General features: G+C 46.8%; 1 protein-coding gene and 1 pseudogene across 3 annotated transcripts; one reads left to right on the top strand and one right to left on the bottom strand.

The window, feature by feature from the left end:
* The first annotated feature begins 10 nt into the window (after positions 1–10).
* Positions 11–5,248, top strand: LOC128147612 (kelch-like protein 23). 3 transcript variants are annotated; one of them, XM_052800341.1, is made up of 4 exons: positions 11–48; positions 2,652–3,276; positions 4,017–4,428; positions 4,650–5,248. In XM_052800341.1, exons 1-4 carry the CDS (start codon positions 31–33, stop codon positions 4,960–4,962), a joined length of 1,368 nt encoding a protein of 455 aa, XP_052656301.1. In that variant the 5' UTR covers positions 11–30; the 3' UTR covers positions 4,963–5,248. The 3 variants fall into 3 exon arrangements, with proteins under 3 accessions (XP_052656301.1, XP_052656300.1, XP_052656298.1); XM_052800340.1 differs by lacking the exon at positions 11–48 and adding an exon at positions 78–2,444; XM_052800338.1 differs by lacking the exon at positions 11–48 and having other exon boundaries at positions 78–3,276.
* A 1,907-nt stretch (positions 5,249–7,155) lies between these two features.
* LOC128148197 (ceramide synthase 4-like) lies at positions 7,156–20,010 on the bottom strand (annotated as a pseudogene).
* Between the last annotated feature and the right edge of the window lie 436 nt (positions 20,011–20,446).

Below are 20,446 nucleotides of genomic sequence, written 5' to 3' on the forward strand. Positions count from 1 at the left end.
CATTGCAGTTCTCCACAGCTGTAAATCTAAATGAAATTTGTTCAGGAGGTATGTAAACATACATGTCACAAAAAATCAGGAGGGACCAGATCAGAAGCTGTGCTTTGCTCTAAGACAGGAAATCAATGAGAAATGATTAAGAGCATCTGGTCCCTTTTCTGAGGACTTGTGCATTTCTGTTAGGCATTTTAAAGACTGTCTAGTAGAGGTTATGTGCCTGTAAGCTGTATGTAACCTGCTTCTGCCACCTGCTTTTCCTGAGGACCCTTTGTGAGGAGGATGTGGCAGAGTAAATTGTTTTGGTGGCAGCAGCAGTCTTGTTCCTAGAGGTTGTCAAGAAAACGTGCCAAGGACAGGTTGTGTTGGCTGTTCATTTTGGCAACAGCACCATACTCCCATTCATAACCTTTCCTGCGTCAGCTCTGAAATGGATGGGAACTTGAAGTAAACAAATTCCAGTTCAGTGTGTCGGACTTCTCCAGGAGGCTATGAAACTAGGAACTAGTTGTCTTGTGTGGCATATTGCCTGTGTAAACTTCAGTGCTTCTGGATTTTAATGTCCTAGGAGCTCACTCTTTGAGTGCTTCACAGAGCTGTCTGTAGAGTCATGCTCCTTCCAACATAATTTTTTTCTAACACCACAAAGCTTGTTCTTCATGCAATTGCACAATTCCAAAAGAGTCTCCTTATTTAGAGTGTTTGGAGCAGAATTTGCTCACCATCAGCCCGAGTAGAGTCTTGAACCGTCCCTTAGGTGGGAGAGAGATTGCTGGTGGTTGATACCAATAACATGCTGCACCATCTCTGCACTCTCTTGTTTTCTGAGTGTAGTGTCAGAAACAGACCTGTTGAAGCTCTCTTCAGTAGATTGCAGGCTCTAGATGCAGAGGGTACAGAGATCTGCCTAAAGTCATGTGTCAAGTGCATAAACTCTGGCAATGGGCATGTTTCCAGTATTTCCTGCTCAGTTAATAGGTTGCTCAGTCTTCATTGCAAGATACATGGCTGTCCTTTTCTGCAGTGCAGACTTCTGGGTTATATTTGGGAGTCAAGTACCTGAAAATAAGAATATAAAAATGATGGGGGACAAACTTTTTAGCAGGGCCTGTTGTGGTAGCACAATGGGTAATGTTTTTAAACTAAAAGAGGGTGGATTCAGGCTAGATGTAAGGAAGAAATTTTTTACAATGAGGGTGGTAGCCCAGAGAGGTGATAGATGCCCCATCCCTGGAAATGTTCAAGGTCAGGTTGGATGTGGCTCTGGGCAACATGATCTAGTTGAAGGTGTCCCTGTTCATTGCAGGGGGGTTGAACTAGACCTATAAAGGTCCTTTCCAACCCAAACTATTCTGTGATTCTATTCTGTGATTCTATAGCTGAATTTTAAATGTGTATATGCTTTTCTATTGGATTAATTCTTAAATGTGACTGTTTATAAAGCCATTTGTAACAGCAGTTTTGCAGAAGCCTCTTCCAGAAATGCAGGGGAGAACCTCCAGGGAAAAAAGGTGCTCAGATAGCACTATTCTGCTTGCTGAACTCCACCAAGAAATGGGACTGAGTCTTGCTGGGATGGGCTCTTTGGGATAAGGGGCCCTAGTTCAAGGTCACTATGCAAATCTCTCCACCTAATAGCTTGGTCTAAACACTTTGGAGGAATTCACTGTGTGGAATCAGTGAGCTGTTGCTTGTACTATTGACTATATCTGTTCAGTGCATTGAGATTGAGGATGACCAAATATGTGACAGCCATCTGGGTTTGAATGGGGGCTCATTCCTTCCCCCATCTCTTAGTAAAGTATAAAGTTAAATATATACTAAATACTGCAAGCAATCTGGAATTTGATACTAAACTTGAACTGATGAAGGATATGGCTTTGGGGAAATCAGTGTTTTTTCCCAGAAGTCTCGAGCTTTCCTCTGTTTTTGATCCGCAGAAGTGAAAAGTATTGTAATGGATACTTTTTTCCAAATGGGTTCAATGTTATTCAACTTCTTGATATTTAGTCGGTGCTTAGGAAGGTTTTCATTGTTTCTCCTCTTTCCTCCTCATAGTCCAGGCTCTTTGCTTGGCTAACAGCTCCGCTAATTCACTATCATCTTACCTGGCTAAGGTAGATGCCAATTAAATCTGCGTTTTTTTGGTTATACAGCTCTCCTGCTATTGCTGCTGTGAAAGCAGCAGGAAAGACTGAAGAGCAAAGCGGGAGGGCAGAAAACATACTCTATTTTTAGGACAAGATTGGCTTATCTTGTATTTATACTAGCTAGGGGGATAATGTTTCCAGAGACCTCACATGAGTAAAGGCTGCATAAGGATTGAATTAATTTTAACTGCCTGGCAGTCAACAAGCATGGAGCCTGCACAAGAACCAGAGGAGCTGGGACCTCAGACAGAAATGATTGCAGACGCAATTCTTGAGGTTGGAGAGAGACTCTTTCAGGTCAGCCGTAGGGTGCTTTCAGTACACAGTCGTTATTTTGAAGCCATGTTTTTTGGGGGAGCGAGAGAGAGCTATGAACACCACATAGTGATCAGAGGGATTGATGCAGTGCCTTTTCAGGCACTACTTGAGTTCACTCACACAGCCCAAGTGCTTATAGGTCAAGAAAATGTGACCAGCTTACTGGAAACAGCTGATTTTTTTCAGTTTGACAGGGTGAAACTGTTGTGTGAGAAATTTCTGGAGAGAGAGCTGCATGTTTCCAACTGCCTGGGCCTGATGACCTACTCGCAGCAATTTGCCTTTATGGAGCTGTATGCGTCTGCTATGAATGTGGCTCTCACTCACTGGGGGGATGTGATGTGCCAGGAAGAATTTAAGGCACTACCCAAAGAAATGCTGATGCAGCTCCTAAAAAGCGATGACCTCTTCGTTTCGCGAGAAGATGTGGTTTTTGACAGTATTATGAGGTGGATAATGGAGGACCCAGCAACGAGAGAAGACGACTTTCTGGATTTGGTGGGCGAAGTCAGGGTCACTTTCCTGAGTTTGTCCTTCCTTGATACCTTGGTGAAACGCAGCAAGTACCCTGGAGAGATGGATACCTTTTCCAGAATAATAAAGAAGTTAGACAGCTGTCCTCCACCCAGCTGGCAAAATACAGAACTGTGTCCTTATGCTAGTCGGAGCTATGACACCTTATATGTCCTGGGAGGAAAGCATGACAAGGAACAGCAAGAATTATTTCTCTTTCAACCTAAAACGGGGACCTGGCAGGCTTGTTCTCCACTGCAGCGCAGGAACCTCACCCAATATGCAGTGGCAGCAGTAGGTAACTTACAGAGAAGTGGGACTGAGCAAATGCAAACAGAAGTTGAGGCTTAGAGACCCAAATGCAGGGAGTTCAGCTGCTTCTCCTGTAAAACTGTTGTTCAGCGTTGCCAAAACGTCATTCATACTTGTGCTCATACTCGTTCAAAGAGTGATTTTTGTTTTCCTTAGTCCTGGGAGAATGTTAGACAAGGCTGAATATTTCTTTTCATACAGCAGAAACTATTGAACTCCTTACATTAGCTCTATGTGGAGTGAGTCTAATGACTTCACTGTAAGCAGTGTATTTTTTTGGCCTTCTCTTCCATGGTGGTTTTGACAGATGGTGACTTCTGATTTATAGTTCCCATTAAGTTAAACTTATGCATGGATGTTGTGAAATCTTCATGCTTGGAGACTTTCAAGATGGTGCAGTACCATGGCTTCCCTTATTTAGTGTTGGTGATAGTCCTGTTTCAAGTGGGAGTTTGGATGTGAGATCCCCAGAGGTTCTTTCCAAACAGTGTTTCCATAATTCTGTTCAAGAGTGGGAGCAGACTTGGAAGGACTTACTGCATCCTGTAGGCGCAGCATATCTGTGCAGATGAGGAATCAAATACTGCAGACTGATACAAAGAGCAGTAATTTTCTCTGCTCATCTTGCACCTCATTGGTACAGCCCAGGAAGAAATGGGAACCCTAGTTCTCAGGAGCAATTTTCAGCCTTCATGTGACTGATACTTTTCTCTGCTGTCTTTCCAGGGAGCTTCCTTTTTGTGACAGGAGGGTATTTCCGGGATGAGTTTGTGTGGTATAGTGTGGATTGGGTGCTTATCTACAATTGCTTGGACAATAGCTGGCTGGAAGGGCCTGCCATGAAGAAGTCCCGCAATAGCCATTGTGCAGTAGGAGCAGGGCTCTACCTGTATGTACTTGGAGGGAACACAGATGAAGGGATAATCCCAGCAGTGGAGCGCATGGCTTTGATGGAGTCAGAGTGGGAAAGCATGAGTCCTATGGCTCAACCTGTGGAGAGAGGAGATGCGGTCAGTGTGGGAACCAGGATCTATGTGGTCTGTGGTCTGGATGAAAATGGACATGTATATGATGGAGTGCAAAGGCTGAACACAGAGACGGACAGCTGGGATGTCATCTCATTCTCCCCGCTTCCAAGGTAAGAAATAATCTTCTGGGACCTAGCAGGAGAAGAAAGGTTCTAGCTTTGGTCTTGCTCCAAGAAGAGGTTGGACTGGAGAAATCCAGAAGTCCTGTCCACTGACATTTCTGTGATTCTCTGTTTAAATGGGACTCTTGATATGAGGACCAAGGTCACACTGAATATTTCAGTGGCCAGATCTTTCTATTGATTCTGATCAAGGGTTTCTTCCCTCCTAGGTATGACCTCTGCATCACATCACTGAATGGTGCTCTGTACACCATAGGAGGGGGAGCTTTTCGATTTGATGTGGAGACAGATGAATGGACCCAGGTGGATGAGGAATGCTTGACCCAGAAGTTCTTCATGGGATGCAGCACTGTGAATGGACGAATTTATCTCCTTGGACAGAGGAAGGGGAACAGTGCCCTCCCCATTGTAGTCCTCTTTGATCCCTACATTGATATGTGCCAGGTCATAGATAACAAACTCCCTTGCCCCCTTCCTATTCATGGATGTGTGTCTGTGCGAAGATTTGATACATGGGCATGAGCAATGCCAGATCCAGCTTATCCAAAAAGTCATGTGCTTTACAGCTGATGGGAATTAGATTGCATCAAGTTTGGTCTGTGAATTTTTTTAATTTTGAAAATAGATCTGTTCCTTCATAACTTTGTCTTTTTTTTCTACCTGGCAACTGAACTTGAAGCAAAAGCCAGTGAAACCTTTGTGTCTACACAAAGGTTGCAGGTCGTTATTGGAAATAGTGGTCAGCATTGTTATGGTACATAAACTCCTCGGGGTTGATGCTAAATAAAGGGCTGCTCTGACCTTTAAACTCTGTGTCTCTCTGTCCTTTGAACAGCTGGGAGAGACAGGAAAGTCATTGCATCAGTGTTAGAAAACTTGTAGGAGTAAAATAATAAATCAAATCTGTGTCAAGGGAATCTTCAGCAGGATGTATGAGCTCTTAGTGCTGTAGGACAGAGCAAAAAAAAAAACCCAACAACCAACCACTGCGGTCAAGCCATACCCAGTATCAGTATCATTTTAGCCTGAAATAAGCAAGTTTCCTAGGTTATGTAATTATGCCTAAAATTACCTTTATTCCAGGCTGGAGAGCACCACAGAAGGAGAGAGGCTGTTCTGGATTTATGTATTCAGGAATGTGATGATAACCATTTGCAAACTGGGGCACTTACTTGAGTCTTGCTTCAGTTTCCCTAGTCCCCTTTGGGTCCATTGCTGTAAGGACCCAGAATAAAAATCCCCATCCCAAAGCACTGAAATGAGGGTGCAAGGAGCAGGGACCTGCACGTAGCCTTAATTAAAGACTGCGTATGAGGAAGAGGGTTTGATGGGCAGGACTAGGGACTTAGCGCTGCAGGAGGGGATAGATAGATCTGTAAGGGAGCTCAGGCCTCCCAAGGATGGAGCAGCTGAGAGAATGGCTGCCACACGACTCTGCTTGACGGGACAAGAAGGGGAGAGTGCAACAGCAGCGACATGGGAGGTTGCACTACAAGCATTACTGTCACCTGTTGGTTGTTTGATGTGATGCAGCAACATGGAAAGGAAAATGTACTTAAGAGAGTTCCTGAGCTGAATGATTATCATCTCCAGAGAATGGGAGAGGCCTTAAAAACCCAAAGGTGTTGGTTAAAAGCAACCCTACCACTGAGAACTACGTCAGGGTGCCAGGAGCTACTCTAGGCCTGCCAATGTGGAGCCCTCTCAATCCAGGCTGGCTTGGCTCTAGTCCATCTGTCAGACTCCAGCCAGGCTGCGGCATTGCCAGCTCCCTGAGGTGAGAGCAGAATTGGTGCTTCCCCTGTGATGGAGCTGGCAGCAATGAAAAGCGGGGCCTGTTCTTTGAGTCCAATGGCCAGCTGTACTCTTGTGCCCTGGAGGCTATATAAGTCTTTTAAAAGCTGAGATTCTCCTGTATGATTTGGGTCTTTAAAAGAAAGCATCATCCTTGAGGGACAGGGTGAAATAATTCATGGGCAAACCCTTACACCAGGTATCCTAATGAAGGGTCTTGCACTCCCAGCAAAGTACAGCTAGTCGGGGCTAGGCAACAGGCATCCTTCTCAAGGCTGGCGTCCCACAGAGATAGGTTGCTGGCTGCCTTTCAGCATTGCTTCCTGCAGATCTGAATGTCAAAGTCCTTCAAGGGAATGCTGGCTCAGTTCCTTCTGCCTTTCTCTCGCACGTCTTTCCTGCCTTTTTTTTTTATATTTTGCCTTGCATAGGTCAGATGTGGGAGATGGACCACGGTACTTCACAGCAGTGTCTTATAGTTGCACCATCCTTCATTCTCCACCTCTTTGCATTTTTCAGAAGCAGTTTCCCCTAGTATTTTTGTAAAATGTGTCAGATCCCTTGGAAGCATCCTCAAAGCCTGCATAGAAAAGGTGTTTTAAAGACAGTGTTTTCAGGTTTCTGTGTATTGTTTACAGACATAAATGTATGTAGATTTGTCTCTCCTCTGCATTTTCTGAGCTTTTGAGTTGGCAGTGATGTCAGACCTCCAGCAAGTTTCTGAGAAGATTTTCCTACTGACATAAGACCTGATATTCTAAAGAACTTCGGTATCATGCAAAATCTAGGTGAAACAGACTCTTTGGTTTAGGTGTAATCCATTTTCACATCAACTTTCAATTTTATGTTCTACTATAAATTCTGAAAATGACATCAGATACAATATATTACAAGGTGAAAAGTCACCCAACCCCTAAACTACCCCATTAAAATGTTAGTATTGTAACACTCTTATTTTCTGATTTTGAAAATGAAACCTCAACAAAATGAATATATCCCCATGGGAAGTTTCCATTTAGACTAAATTATAATTTCTGGTGGAAAAGTGTGCATTTGGAAGCATTTCAGTTGCTTTCAATTTTAGGAGTCTTCTCCCAGAGTAGACATTCAGTTAGCAAAATCTTTTAGACACAGGAGCTATTTTGTATAATTCATACAGCAAACACAGCCTGTATCAGTTGGCCAGGACTTATTTGTAGAAATGGTTTATTCTTCCCCAAAGCCCGACCATTTTATACTATACAACTGAAAACTTAGTTGCCACTTAAGCTAGTGTCTTTCACATTCAAGTCCTTTCATGAGGTGGCTGGCAATGACTGCCAGTATCTTCTGAAATTGCAAGTCAGTTAAATCTTCAGCGGTTGTAATTTATTATCTCATGAACCTTTGGGAAGGTTTTGAGATAACCACAGTTAGGTGTCATAACTTCAGCAGCTTGTTCAACCCCTCTTCTCCTGTTTACAGTGAGACTTTGGCTGGTAGGCCTTTTTTTTTTCCTGGATAAATCATAGAGTAGTAGTAAAAGAATGGTCCAAATGGGAGAAGTGAAGAAAACATCTCCTGAAGTGACTTAACTGCCTGTAAACACTATAATGAAATTACTTCCATCTAGACATTGGATGATGCCTCAGGCAGACCACTGTGAAGCCATCTGTGAGCCTGTCTGGCCTCTCCCCCCAGGGTCCCATTCAGCCTCCCTGCTTTTAAGAGTCTGCCCAGCTCTTGGTGTTTTGCAGCAAGACCTGCATTACTCTCTGTTGTTTGCCAGATCCTCTGCTTCACTCCTGTCACTTTCCTCAGTGTCACTTCTGGCATCTTTTATTTTCTGTAGGAAAGACACACAATTTAAATGAGCTGTAAAACCTATATCATGGTATATATTAGAAGGGACTAGTCCTGTTTTCTTGCACAGCACTGGTGTGTTAACCTGACAGCTAAAATAAAATAACGGGTGTGATCATGTCCTTAAAGCCAGTGCTGAAATTGGCCCTGCATTATTGGGAGGTTGATGTAAACTGCCAGAGGTTGACTTTGTTACAGTTTCACCTAACTTTTGAATGCCTTTTTTTGTCACCCTAATAATGTTCTTGTAATGTGACCTTCTGAAAATTAGTTAGTATTTATTCTAACTATTATATAGTTATTCTGCATATTTTCCTGTGCAGTTTATTACTGTCGAAGCTCTGAAAGTCAGCACGTATTTGTCCAGTGAGCATATTGACTGATCTCCTCATTTTCAATCATCTACACGCTTGATGAGAGTCTGCCTCATCATTTCCTCCAGAAAACCTGTTTTTTCTTTTAATTTAGCTTCAGTGAAGGGGTAGTTCAAGGTAAGCTGAAGACATAACACCAACACTGTTGTGGGTTTTTTTCTGGCCACAGATCCCCAAAGCCTTCACAAATCTGCTCAGAGGCTACCAAGATGCCATCTGCTTAAGTTAGCAAGGCAAGCCATGGAACTGGCATCTCTCATGACAAGGTTTCTTCCAATGATCCCTATACGAACTCTGGCATGCATCAAAAGCCTTTGGAATGCACCCAAAACTCAGAGGTGCAAATACACAGCGTGCTATCTACCAGGCTTACCTGATTGCTCCTTCCTTACTCCACTTTGGACATAACAACAGGTTCCTATTCTCCCAAATTGCATGCTGAGAAGCTGTTAGGAAGTGAGGAGAAAGGACCGTGGATAGTCCCATGTCACTAGGACACAGCTACAAACTAGAAGTGAGCTGCTGCTCTGACCTGTGTGAGCAAAGGTATCCACACAACTCCCAATGCGTGACTTCAGAAGAGCTCAGGCTGTTTGTTGGGCAGTCCTATTTCTCCAACCCCTTCCCTGCAGGCATGCAGGAGTCGCCAGGGAGCTCATGGTCTCTCGAGTAGTGGTGGCACAGAGGACCCAAAGATTTTTCGTACCACACCATGGAGGATGACACCGAAGATCACCTGGATGATTAGATAGGACCAGAAGATGTGTAACAACTGCAGGACCATCAGGAAAGCATTTATCAGACAGCTTATGAGGAAAAACTGAAATTTTTTCACAAAGCAATAGTATGTGCTGTGGGAAAGAGAGAGGGAGAGACAAATCAGCAGACACAAGACTAACGAGGCCAAGTATCTTCAGACTTACAAGGATCAAGTGTCTTTCTGGGCAACTACTTGGCTCACGTGTCCCCAGGGCAGAGCTGAGCTGTGCTAGGACTGCACCATCAGGCTTCACACTCTGCCCAGCTCTCGCAGAGAATGTCCCAGGTCCCAGAGGACCTGCAGAAACTCTATTAAAATCACCAACAATGCAATAGTCTTTGCAGACAGATTGGTTATCGGCAACCTGCAATGCTTCCCAGAAGAAGCAGGAACTAACAGCATTTCTCCTAAAATAAGTCTGGAGAGAAGCAATGGACAAAAATTAGACCATAAGGGGACCTGGCCACTGGCACTTAGATAAAATTATAAATGAATTTTTTAACTGAAGTTAGGGGAGAGTTGACGGTACAGATAAGCAGTTGGGCAGGGCATTATTTTTGGCAGAAGTCACAGAAATCTCTTATGAGTTACGGGGACAGAAAGGAGGAAAGCACTGGTTTGGAAATGGAGAGCAGAGAGAACAGAGAGCAGTTCAGCACAGGAAAGAAATGATGAATGCTAGTATGTGTCCTCCTCCGCAAGTTATCTAAGACATGAAATCTAAGACATATTGGAAGCTAGGAAACACTGTGGGATATAGTGTGTATTTGCTCTGCTCTTGCCTTCCTAGACATCTGCTTCTTGCTGCTGATGCAGACAGGTGCTGATCTAGATGGACGCCTGGTCTGACCTGGGACATCTGTTATCTTCTTTGTCCTTCTGTTATGATACAGCAGGTTGAGATGTTGGGGCTTGACTTTTCGCAGTGGAGACAACTGAAGTCATGGTTATTCTAGTTTCTTTCTCAGGAAAGTTGCTGCAAGCTTTTACTGCTTTTCTCTCTAAGGGAGCCATTTCACCACCAGAATCTGGGACTTGCTATGCAAAGTCAGCCTAACAGGCATCCAAACTAAAAGGCAGCAGGACCAAAATTCAAAACTCAGCATCTTTAGTGCTGCTAGGGAGCCAGGGCAGGAACAGAGGACAGCAATGCAGACTTGTCCCTATGTGTGTATAACATAAAATTTAAAAATTCTTCTGAGTTTAATAAATGAAATGTTTGGTTTTGAAAGAAAACAGAAACCTTAGACTATAATGCAAATGTTGTGGAATGAGTTTCTGGGCAGTTACCTAGGATCGGCTTTTCCAGGCGACTTGGCAGTGGTAAAAAAAAGGGAACAATTTCAGCATAGTTAAAGGGCTGGGAGTGTGGTCAGGTGTGTGGAGGCAAAAGCCCTTCTCCAAGACTGGTGCCTCTGCATGGCTTCTGGAGGTATCATTGCTGATACTCTCCCAGCATGTTGAGTATCCTACCTCCTGAATCCTTAGCTTGTACTCATGATTTTCTTGTTTTATTTCAAATAGATGGTGAGTCACCTTAAATTACTATGCCATTCTTTCTATATTAATTTTATCTTAATAGAGTTATAAGCAGGCCTTTCTTAGTCTGCTAAGAAAATCTTGGGAAATTCTAACCAGTACAGTTTGCACCTGCATTCTCTTGTAGGACCCAGTGTTTGCAACAGAAGGAGGCCACTTTTTACACACTGGAAGAGTCACACCAGGTCTTGAGCAGGAGTAGAGGAGAAGAAGGATTACCCTCAGACTGTGGTGGGGATGGCATTAAGAGGATGGAAAAAGACAGTCCTAAAACATTTCCAGTGCCACAATAGCTCATGAGAAGTCAGCTGCTGTGGCTGCATGTAAGCATGTCATCACAGCATGAGAGAGCTCCAGGTGGGAGAGGCAGTGAGTGTGTGGGTATAGAGGGGCAGAGGCTGTGGCTCTAGATTAATTAATACAGTTAATTAATTAATATAGTTAAAACCCTGGGGTTTTTTTCTTGGGTTCCTCAGTTCCAGTTGGATTAATCTTTGAGCCTACCTGTAGTGTCCTTTTCCCTGCCTTTCCTCCCCTCAGCATGGAGGGTCATCTCTCCAGAAGCTCAAATAGTGCGTAACACCCATGTTCAGAGAACATTAAAATGTAACTCACATTAACGGGAAAATGACAAGCCAAGAGATGATGAAAACCACTAAAGACGCAGACCCGCTTCCATTTCATGTAATGGAGCATCTTGGCAAGCTGTAGAGAGACAAATTGCCATATGTCCTGTGTTCTCCTTCGAGGGGGCTGAAGGATTTCCCATACCCTACAAGGGTTACCAGGCTTGTGGGGCTGTGTGCCAGTCCCCATGCACTAGCTTACTTTTCCCCAAGAGCAGTAAATCTGATACTTCCTAAATGCAGGCACTATAGTACAGGTGTGGCCCACTTGTGTGGGCCACCGCATCCACATACATCGTGTAGTAAGGCACACAGTTCCCAGTGCTACCCACAGACACGAGCACAGATCTGCATTTCTGGGTGAGGGTAACGCACCTCTAAAATATAATATCGGAGGCATCATGACCAGCATGACTATCATCCCAAACTGTATAAGATTGGCACAGTAGGAGACAAAGATCGAAGTGATGGTGGCAATGTGGTGGATAATCTGTTCTTTAAAGCCCTGGCATGAGAAGAGGGATTGCGTGTCAGTCTTACCTTGACCTGGTGCATCAGTACTCCCCACCGTGCTACAGCTCTCTGAGGTCCTGCACAATCCCAAGAAGAATGAATATCTTTGTGCCCAGTTTATGGAAACCTGGATAAATACCAGTGAGGTACACAGAGGTGCAAACATGCTAGAAAAGAGGTTTTATAAATTTTCCATGATTCAATCTGCCCTTACAAAGTTCATTTCGTAACACCCCATATTTTCTTCCCAGATCCCTCCACTGTGTATAGAAGAGCTTTTTGTAATGACAGTAGATTGCCCTTGGCCTGGGGCAGGTCCTATCCACTAGCCATAACAGAGGCAGCTCTTCAACCTCCCTATACTGCCCATGGAGAGGGACCAATGGAAATGGGCTGGAGATACAGCAGGGGAGGGGGGGAACATGCCTTCTCACATGCTTTATGCAAAGAGAGGACCTTGCTGGGTGGTTCATGCCTGCATGGACAAATCTGTATGTGCAAAAAGTCAATGCTTTGGGGTGTGAGAGGATGACTCCTGAGTGCTCTGTGGAGGGATTGGGAAGGGCAACTCTGGCTCTCGCCCCAGGAGGCTCACCGCCAGGCAGTGGGTTCCTGCTTCTTCTGGGAAGCATTGCACGTGTCCAATAACAGATCTGTCTACAAAGACTGTTGCAGTGTTGGTAATTTTAACACAGTTTCTGCAGGTCCTCTGGGACCTGGGACATGCTTTGCAAGAGCTGGGCAGAGTTCATCTCTGGGGAAAAGCATGAAGTCTCTGAAGAGAGATGTCATCATCAAATTAAACAATCAAATGAAGCTGAGGTTCAACCGCACAGCTCTGTGCAGTCTCCACTGCAGAATGAGGCGAGGGCAATGGTGGATGCTGGATCCACGGGTCCCAGGAGGTCACCTCATCCCTTACTGCAAAAGCCACATGTGCATCTACAGGATCTTCATCACAACAGCCCAACTCCCTCCCATCAGGAGGACACAGCCCTCTAGTTCAGGCAGCACCTGAGACCAGAGCTGGGAAGGGCCATGATGCCATGTCCCCCCCAGCGGCTGTCCCTTGGCCAGGCGTGGGGACCCCCTGTCAACCCCCAGCACTTCCCCAGCCTAGAAGGCAGGAAGACCACACCGCACATGAGTGGGACCCAGCATAAAGTGCAATTGTGGGATACAAGAGCTGCAGGGAGCTCGTGTTCTCAGGGGTCTTCACAGCAGCATGCGTGCCTTGTCCTTTGCACCCCTGGGGAGCTAACAGCAGGAGGGGAGAGCCTCATGGCGGGTGCCGACCAAGCCAGCAGATTGCGGTCGTGCTGCTGTCACTCACCTTCCTGTTTTGTCAAAGGGCAGGGTGGCCACCAGTTAGCAGTAGGAGAGCTCCAGCAGGTAGAACCAGCCCAATGCGGGCAGGAGAGGCTGCGAGACAAGCGACAGGCAGCGTGACACCCCTGCCTAGCCCTGGGGGATGGGAGAGGGGAAAGGTCTTCCTGGGCAAAGCCCCTTCATTCAACCCGTGTTTGGGACAACAGGGCTTGGTCATGCCTAAAGTTTCATGTTCCCTGTGACTGAACCATTTGCTGATGCACTGTCAAGCCTGGTCCAAAGCCAGGACCAGCCTTGGCCAGCCTGCAGAGGGACTGAGAGGAGCTGGCGTCTCCCCTCTGCAGGGGGTTGGACATCTCTCATCTCCATGCCTGGTTTGAGAGATTGAGGGATGTCCTGATCACCTGGTCCCTTTTGTGGCCACACACATGGAGCCACTTCCAGCCAGGCTTGGGTTACAGAGAAACTCATTGAGAAGAGGTGCCTGTTCAGGGCGGAGACTCTCTGTCCGCTATCATATGGAGCACCTATGAGGAGCTTGTCAAGAAGACAGAGCCAAGCTGTTTGCCATGGTGCGAGGATGAGAGACAGCAGGCATAAGTTGAAACAAGAGAGGTGGACGTAAGGAGAATCTTTTTCATCATGAGGGCAGTCAAACAGTGGAATAGGTTGTCCAGAGAGGTTGTGCTGTCTCCATCGCTGAAGGTTTTCAAAACTAGACTGGAGAAGGCCCTGGGTAACCTGACCTGATCTCACAGGAGGTTGGACAAGAGACCTCCTGGTCCCCCTTCCAATATGAGTTATCCTGTGATTCCCTGTACTTGCTGCTCACCTGTTGTGGAAATCTCAGCCAGCACACGGTGTGGTCCCAAAACCAGGGCTTCTGTGCAGAGAGAAGGCAGCAGTAAGAACCCATAGCCTTTTAATGACATGTAATGACCACATGAAGAAGTACTTCAAGAAGTCAGTGTGCCCATGCTAGATCCAATCTGCCTTTGAGCTTTGGAAAAAGTGGTTGGCAAAATGCATTTATCATTAGTGAATGCACAGGATTTCACACAGAGGGTCTCGATACACAGTGGGCAGCAGCCACAGTCAGGACAGGGTCTGCTCTTGGCTGATATGCAAGGGCTGTGTGTGGGTATTAGAGGGGAATCACTTACACAATGATCTAAGACAAGGAGAAAACCATGATAACATCACTGCCACCTAGCCATGTCCACCCAGGGAAAGGGGGACTGTTCTGCTGGATGAGGATTGGGGATGGTTCTGCTCCATGCCCCTGAATTTGTCCTTCTTTGGCTTTGGACCCATAGTCATGGCCACACGTGATCTTTGGATGGGCTCTTTGAAATGGCCCGGGACCATCAGCCTCATTTGCCACAAATGAGGAATCCTTGAAAGGTGTCACTCCACAGCATCACCCTGCTCATGTACTTACGTCACACAGGAGAGCCAGCCCAGGGAAGAATGAGGTGAAATAGAATGTAAATCTCCAGCTAAAACAGAAAAAACAAGGAATTAAGACTTCCTCTAGAGTTGGAATAGATCCCCACGCTGTGCCCAGGATGCTGCAAAGCCCACCTATGCTTGTTTGGACGGGGATTTGCAGAACCTCAGCTCTGTTGCACATGCATGCATGTGCTGTTAAGGCAACAAACAGGGTATCCACAGCCTACCCAGGCTCTGCTGCGGTCCACACTGTGCCCAGATTCCTGGTGTACTCCACCAGCATTAAACAGGATGCAGCATGGCTACCAAGACGCCTCTATCTCCTTTTGTTATGTAGGTGTTTGTAGATCACCTAAGCAAATGCTTATATACTACAGCCTGTGGAAGGCACCTAATTTTTTCCCAGTGATGGCACAGGAATACCAGGGGCTTTATTACTTTCCTCAGAAATGCTGCAGTGTGGAACACTGAATAATTTATTTTTCAGAGGGGGAGGGAGAGTAGATCTCATACCTGACGGGGGCCTTTGTGTACATACAGCATTAAACCTCAAGCTGAGAACCAGAGATAACCTGATTCTTTGGATTAAGACACTCGGTGACTCCTCTCTCCGTTCTGACTCCATGTATTACTGAGATATGCAGGGAGTTTTCATATCAGAGAGCAAATATCTTGAAGAAAAGGAATGCTATGAAGATTTCAGTGCTTTCTGGTGTTTTTCAGTTTTTATCTCCCTCTGTTCATGGCTTGCACTGCCTACTAACTGTACTTCATGGATTTATTTTATGCCCGACAATCCACGCTGAGAATATTTAAAAATTTAATTTTGTATCATGATAATCTTGAAAAGAAGTTTGATGCATTTTGCAAATGGCATTGGTGCTCAAAATCCCTCCAGCATCTGAGATTTAAACCTAATCTCCATCAACGTCAGTGGACCCTTTTGAGGCAACTTTAACTTTTTTTAAAGTGGAAAGGAAGGAAGGATGAAGCTGGCAGTGCTGCATGGTGGCTCTGTCACCAGGGCATGCAGTGGTGGGACCCAGCCTCCTGGTACAAAGCCTCCTTTCACAGCCACAGCTGGCAGTGGGCTCCTCTGGGAGTGTTTGGGGCTAAGGACAGGGCAGGGGATGGCGGTAGTGTGCAGACCTTGTTTGAGGTCTCCATCACCAAAAGCCTCTGCTGGCCCACCTACCTGGCCTCACAGAACTTCTTCAGCAGCCTGGGCCGCTCCTGGGCCCACCGGTGCCAGAACCAGGTCTCCACCTTTTTGACCGGCAGGTCACTTTGCTTGGCCAGTGAAATCAGGTCCCCCCAGAAAAAAGAGCAGGGAAGCAGGACTTAGCCTTCCTAAGGCTGGCTGTCCCCACATGGGTGGAAGAGCTCTCCTCCTGCAGGCTGCCGCTGTGGGGCCATGTTTCCCCAAAGAACAATTTTTTTCCAAAGAAAGGTGTATCAGTGCTATTTGCGTTTGTGAACTCCCAAATAATTTTTGCCATTTAAAAACTCCCATTCAGCTGTATCTAAGTGCAGATTCAGAAATAAGCACAGGCTCTCCCTGGTTCAATTTTGCCAGCTGTACACAACGGGATTCAATGTCTTTGCTATAAGAGTCTAAATACATTGTTTTTCCACCTCTGATGCAATTTTGACTGATAATTATCAGCTACAGATAGCAAACTTGAAGATAAAGGAAGATGATAAAGAAACAAGCACATAGTTCACTCAGTAATGGGCAAAAAACCCATCCAGCTGTTTGAGTGACTGTACATTCACAGGCTAAAAAGCATCATTTCCAACATGCTCTATTTTATGCATGAATTCCAAATAAAACTACCTAGCCTTAAGATTTATAAACTGATTAAAATGAATGTAAAGATGAGCTCATGAGCATTTTTAAATTAATCTGCCCAAACTTCATACAAATTTAAGTAAAAAAATACTTTTAAAATCCATGCATCAGTGTGAGTCATAATCCAGGCCCAAAGAATTGTGGTGAATGGAGTTAAATCCAGTTGGCTGCCAGTCACAAGTGGTGCTCCCCAGGGCTCAGTGTTGGGACCGGTTCTGTTTAATATTTTTGTCAATGATCTGGATCAGGGGATTGAGTGCACCCTCAGTCAGTTTGGAGACAACACCAAGCTGGGTGGAAGTCTTGATTTGCTTGAGGGTAAGAAGGCTCTACAGAGGGATCTGGACAGGCTGGATCGATGGGCTGAGGTCAATTGTATGAGGTTCAACAAGGCTCAGTGCTGGGTCCTGCATGTGCATCACAACCCCATGCAGCACTACAGGCTGGGGGAAAGAGTGCCTGGGAAGCTGCCCAGCAGAAAAGGACCTGGGGGTATTGGTCAACAGCTGGCTGAAGATGAGCCAGCAGTGTGCCCAGGTGGCCAAGGAGGCCACGAGCATCCTGGCCTGTATCAGAAATAGTGTGGCCAGCAGGAACAGGGAGGTGGTTGTTCCCCTGTACTGGGCACTGGTGAGGCCGCACCTCGAGTCCTGTGTTCAGTTTTGGGCCCCTCACTACAGGAAAGACATTGAGGTGCTGGAGCGTGTCCAGAGAAGGGCAACCAAGTTGGTGAGGGGCCTGGAGCACAAGTCTTATGAGGAGCGGCTGAGGGATCTGGAATTGTTTAGTCTGGAGAAAAGGAGGCTGAGGGGAGACCTTATCGCTCTCTACAACTACCTGAAAGGAGGTTGTAGTGAGGTGGGTGCTGGTCTCTTCTGTCAAGTAACTAGTGATAGGATGAGAGGAAATGGCCTCAACTTGTGCCAAAGGAGGTTTAGACTGGACATTAGGAAAAATTTCTTCACTGAAAGGTTTATCAAGCATTGGAACAGGCTGCCCAGGGAAGTGGTGGAGTCACCATCCCTGGAGGTATTTAAAAGACATGTAGACGTGGAGCTTAGGGATGTGGTTTAGTGGTGGACTTGGCAGTGTTAGGTTTATGGTTGGACTCAATGACTTTCAGAGTCTCCTCCAACTTAGATGATTCTATGATTCTGAAGGACTTGTAGTTCTGCTAAAAATAATGAGCCTTATCCATAGACAAAGGGGATAATGGCTGCCTCCTTACCAGAGCCAGCAGTTCTTGTACTGCCTGCTGTATTCAATATGCAGCAGGTCAGGGGGTGCTGGAATTGCAGCTGTTGAACACATTGGAAGATGCTTAAATTTCTGCTTACATATCTTCTTCCACGGAAAGGTGGTTAGCAGCAACTGCCTTGCCTGTGAGGCTGGTTTGGTTGGGCTGGGGTATCCGGAGAGAAGGTTTCGCTTGTCTGAGCTCTCAGGACACTGGGACGCTCATCTCCTTTGGGGTCCTGCCTAGCAGAATGTAGAAGCCTTCCAGCATGGCACTGGGCTGAACTTTGGGCCTCAGCTTGTCACTCACACCCAACCTCCTGCCCAAGGGCAGAGCTATGGTTCTGCAAGAGGAAAGAGAGTTCAGCCAGGAGAGGATGTGTGTGCCTGTGCTGCAAGCCAGGGTCAGCCAACAGCAAGATCCTACCAGTGCTGTATCCTGTGCATGGATGCACTGCACCAGGGGTCCAGCACTGCCCTGGGTGCTCACACACCCAGCCCAAGGGGTCCAGCACTACCCCAGCTACACATGCACAGTCCAAGGGAACCAGTACTGCTCCAGGGGTACACACGAAGCCCACTGCCTCTGTCAGGTCAATGCTCTTTCTGGAGAGGCACAACAGCACCAAAGCAAAGGTGAGAAATGCTGGAGGTGCAGTGGAGACAACAATAACAGCTACAAAGTAAGCAATAAGTAATTCTTCTGCTGAGGCTCCGAGATGCCTTGCATTTCTCTGCGTTGGGGTGCATGCTGGTCCCCTTTACAACGTTCCCAAGCTGTCCAGACTGCGCCATGAAACCAGTCTGCAAGTGTCTGAGTGTCCCATGTGCTCTGTGCCAAGGGTACCCAACCGCTGGCTGCAGCAGGAGACAAGCACAGAGCACATGGTGATATGGTGATTCCTGCAGAAAACACTAGCTTTGCAGGAAACCCCAGCAAGGCTCTGGTGGGAGGCACTGGTTTCTAAAATCTCATTGTTTCTAGGAAGCCAAGCAAGTGCAACATCTTTCAGAGAAGACCTGATGACCCTGGAATTAATTCTGGCTTTTCCTACAGCACCTGTCTGCCACAGCTTCTCACATGGCTGTGCGCAGCAGGCACAAGCCAGCTGTCCAGGGACATGGGCCAGTGCTCCCCCAGCTCCTCTAGGCCACAGGAGGAAGCCTATGTCCCAGCTGAGGGCGGTTTTGCTGAGCACAGCCTTGCCGCTTCATGACCCCCTGCCCAAAATCCTGCTCTGCCTGGCAGGGAAGCATCTTGGCAGGTTTGCCTACGCTAGCAGACTGCCCCACTTTAACTCACCAGCTCCCCAATTTCCTGTGCGTGAGGGTTGGTCTGTACCTCCCCACGTGTCAGTCTCTGTGTTCCTGGAAAAGGGCCCCTAAGCCCAGCCTGAATCCATCTCCTGTGCTGAGCCTTGTGTACCTGCCTCGTTTCCAGCCGGGAGTCCTGCCAGTCGGCCCTCAGGCTCCCCCGGGGAGTACCATTTCCCTCAGCCAGGTGAATGCCCACAGCTAGGGCATTGGAGTATCCCTGACTGAACTGGGGATCTCATGCTGGGAGGAGAGAGCAGGGCAAAGCTGGGCAAGGAGGAGCGGTATGAGCAAAGCGGTCCCACAATGAGCTCCAGGAGCCATGGTCATCCCCTCCTTCTGCCTCTGTGCTGAGAGCGGGGGCTCACATAGCACCTTTGGGAGCATCCGCTAGGATCAGGCTGAGCCCTGGCTCAGCTGGGCGCTCCCAACACTGACGTACCCAGCAAACCCCTTATCTGTGTTGCAAGCTCCCACTTGGACTCTCTCCAGAGGGACCCTCCACCCACAGTTGAGGTGTGACTGAGTGACGGGCTTGTCTTTTCACACTGCTGGTACAGGTTTTGCTACGGGCACAGGAGAGAGGGAAGGCAGAGCAAAGAGCTGCCACACAAATACGATATGCCACAAAAAGCAGAGAGATTCAGTATTCTTGGGGACAATCCCCTGTCCACTTTGTAGTGGTCAGGAAGCAGGTAAGGATTAGTCCGGAGCAACCCTGCAAGACACTGGTGGCAACCAGCACAGGAGAAACCAGATTTGCTGCACTCACCTTTCGAAGATGCATCGGACAATGGTCAGGAGCAGGGCACCAGGCATGCAGAGCAAGAGGTCCTGAGGCTGTGGGTACTGTATGTCTGCAGACTTCTTCATGTCTTCCCAGGTAGCTCCAGGTGGCAGCCAGTATTCATGGTGCCAGAACCCCTCTGACAGTCCCATCCTGGTCAAGGTGGTGGGCAAAGAAAGCAGACGCTCCAGGATTCAGCAAGCAGATAGCAGCAAGTCATAAAACTCAGGACTCCTAAATCAGGATTCCAGCTCAACAGCTCATCATTCAGACTCCCCACCTCTCACTCAATCCCATGAATATGACTTCAGACTAGTTGAAATAGCATCACTTGTTCTGACCTGCCTGTGAGCTTGGAGGTGGGGTAAGATGTCCTAGTACAAGAAAGTAATTTAGTAGGTGTCAAGGAGGTGGCTAACTTCAATTACACTCTGCTGCACAGACAACTGAAGTCCCTACCTGGTGACAATAACAGCAGGGGCTTTTCTCTTGCCCCTTCTTTCTACCAGCCTTTTCCTTCTCAGGCTGTAAAGCCCTCACCTATTAATCAGCTCTGATATCTGGCAGAAAGTGTGGACGGAGGTCCCA

The sequence above is a fragment of the Harpia harpyja genome, chromosome 11 (assembly GCF_026419915.1).
Source record: "Harpia harpyja isolate bHarHar1 chromosome 11, bHarHar1 primary haplotype, whole genome shotgun sequence".
Lineage (NCBI taxonomy): Eukaryota > Metazoa > Chordata > Aves > Accipitriformes > Accipitridae > Harpia > Harpia harpyja.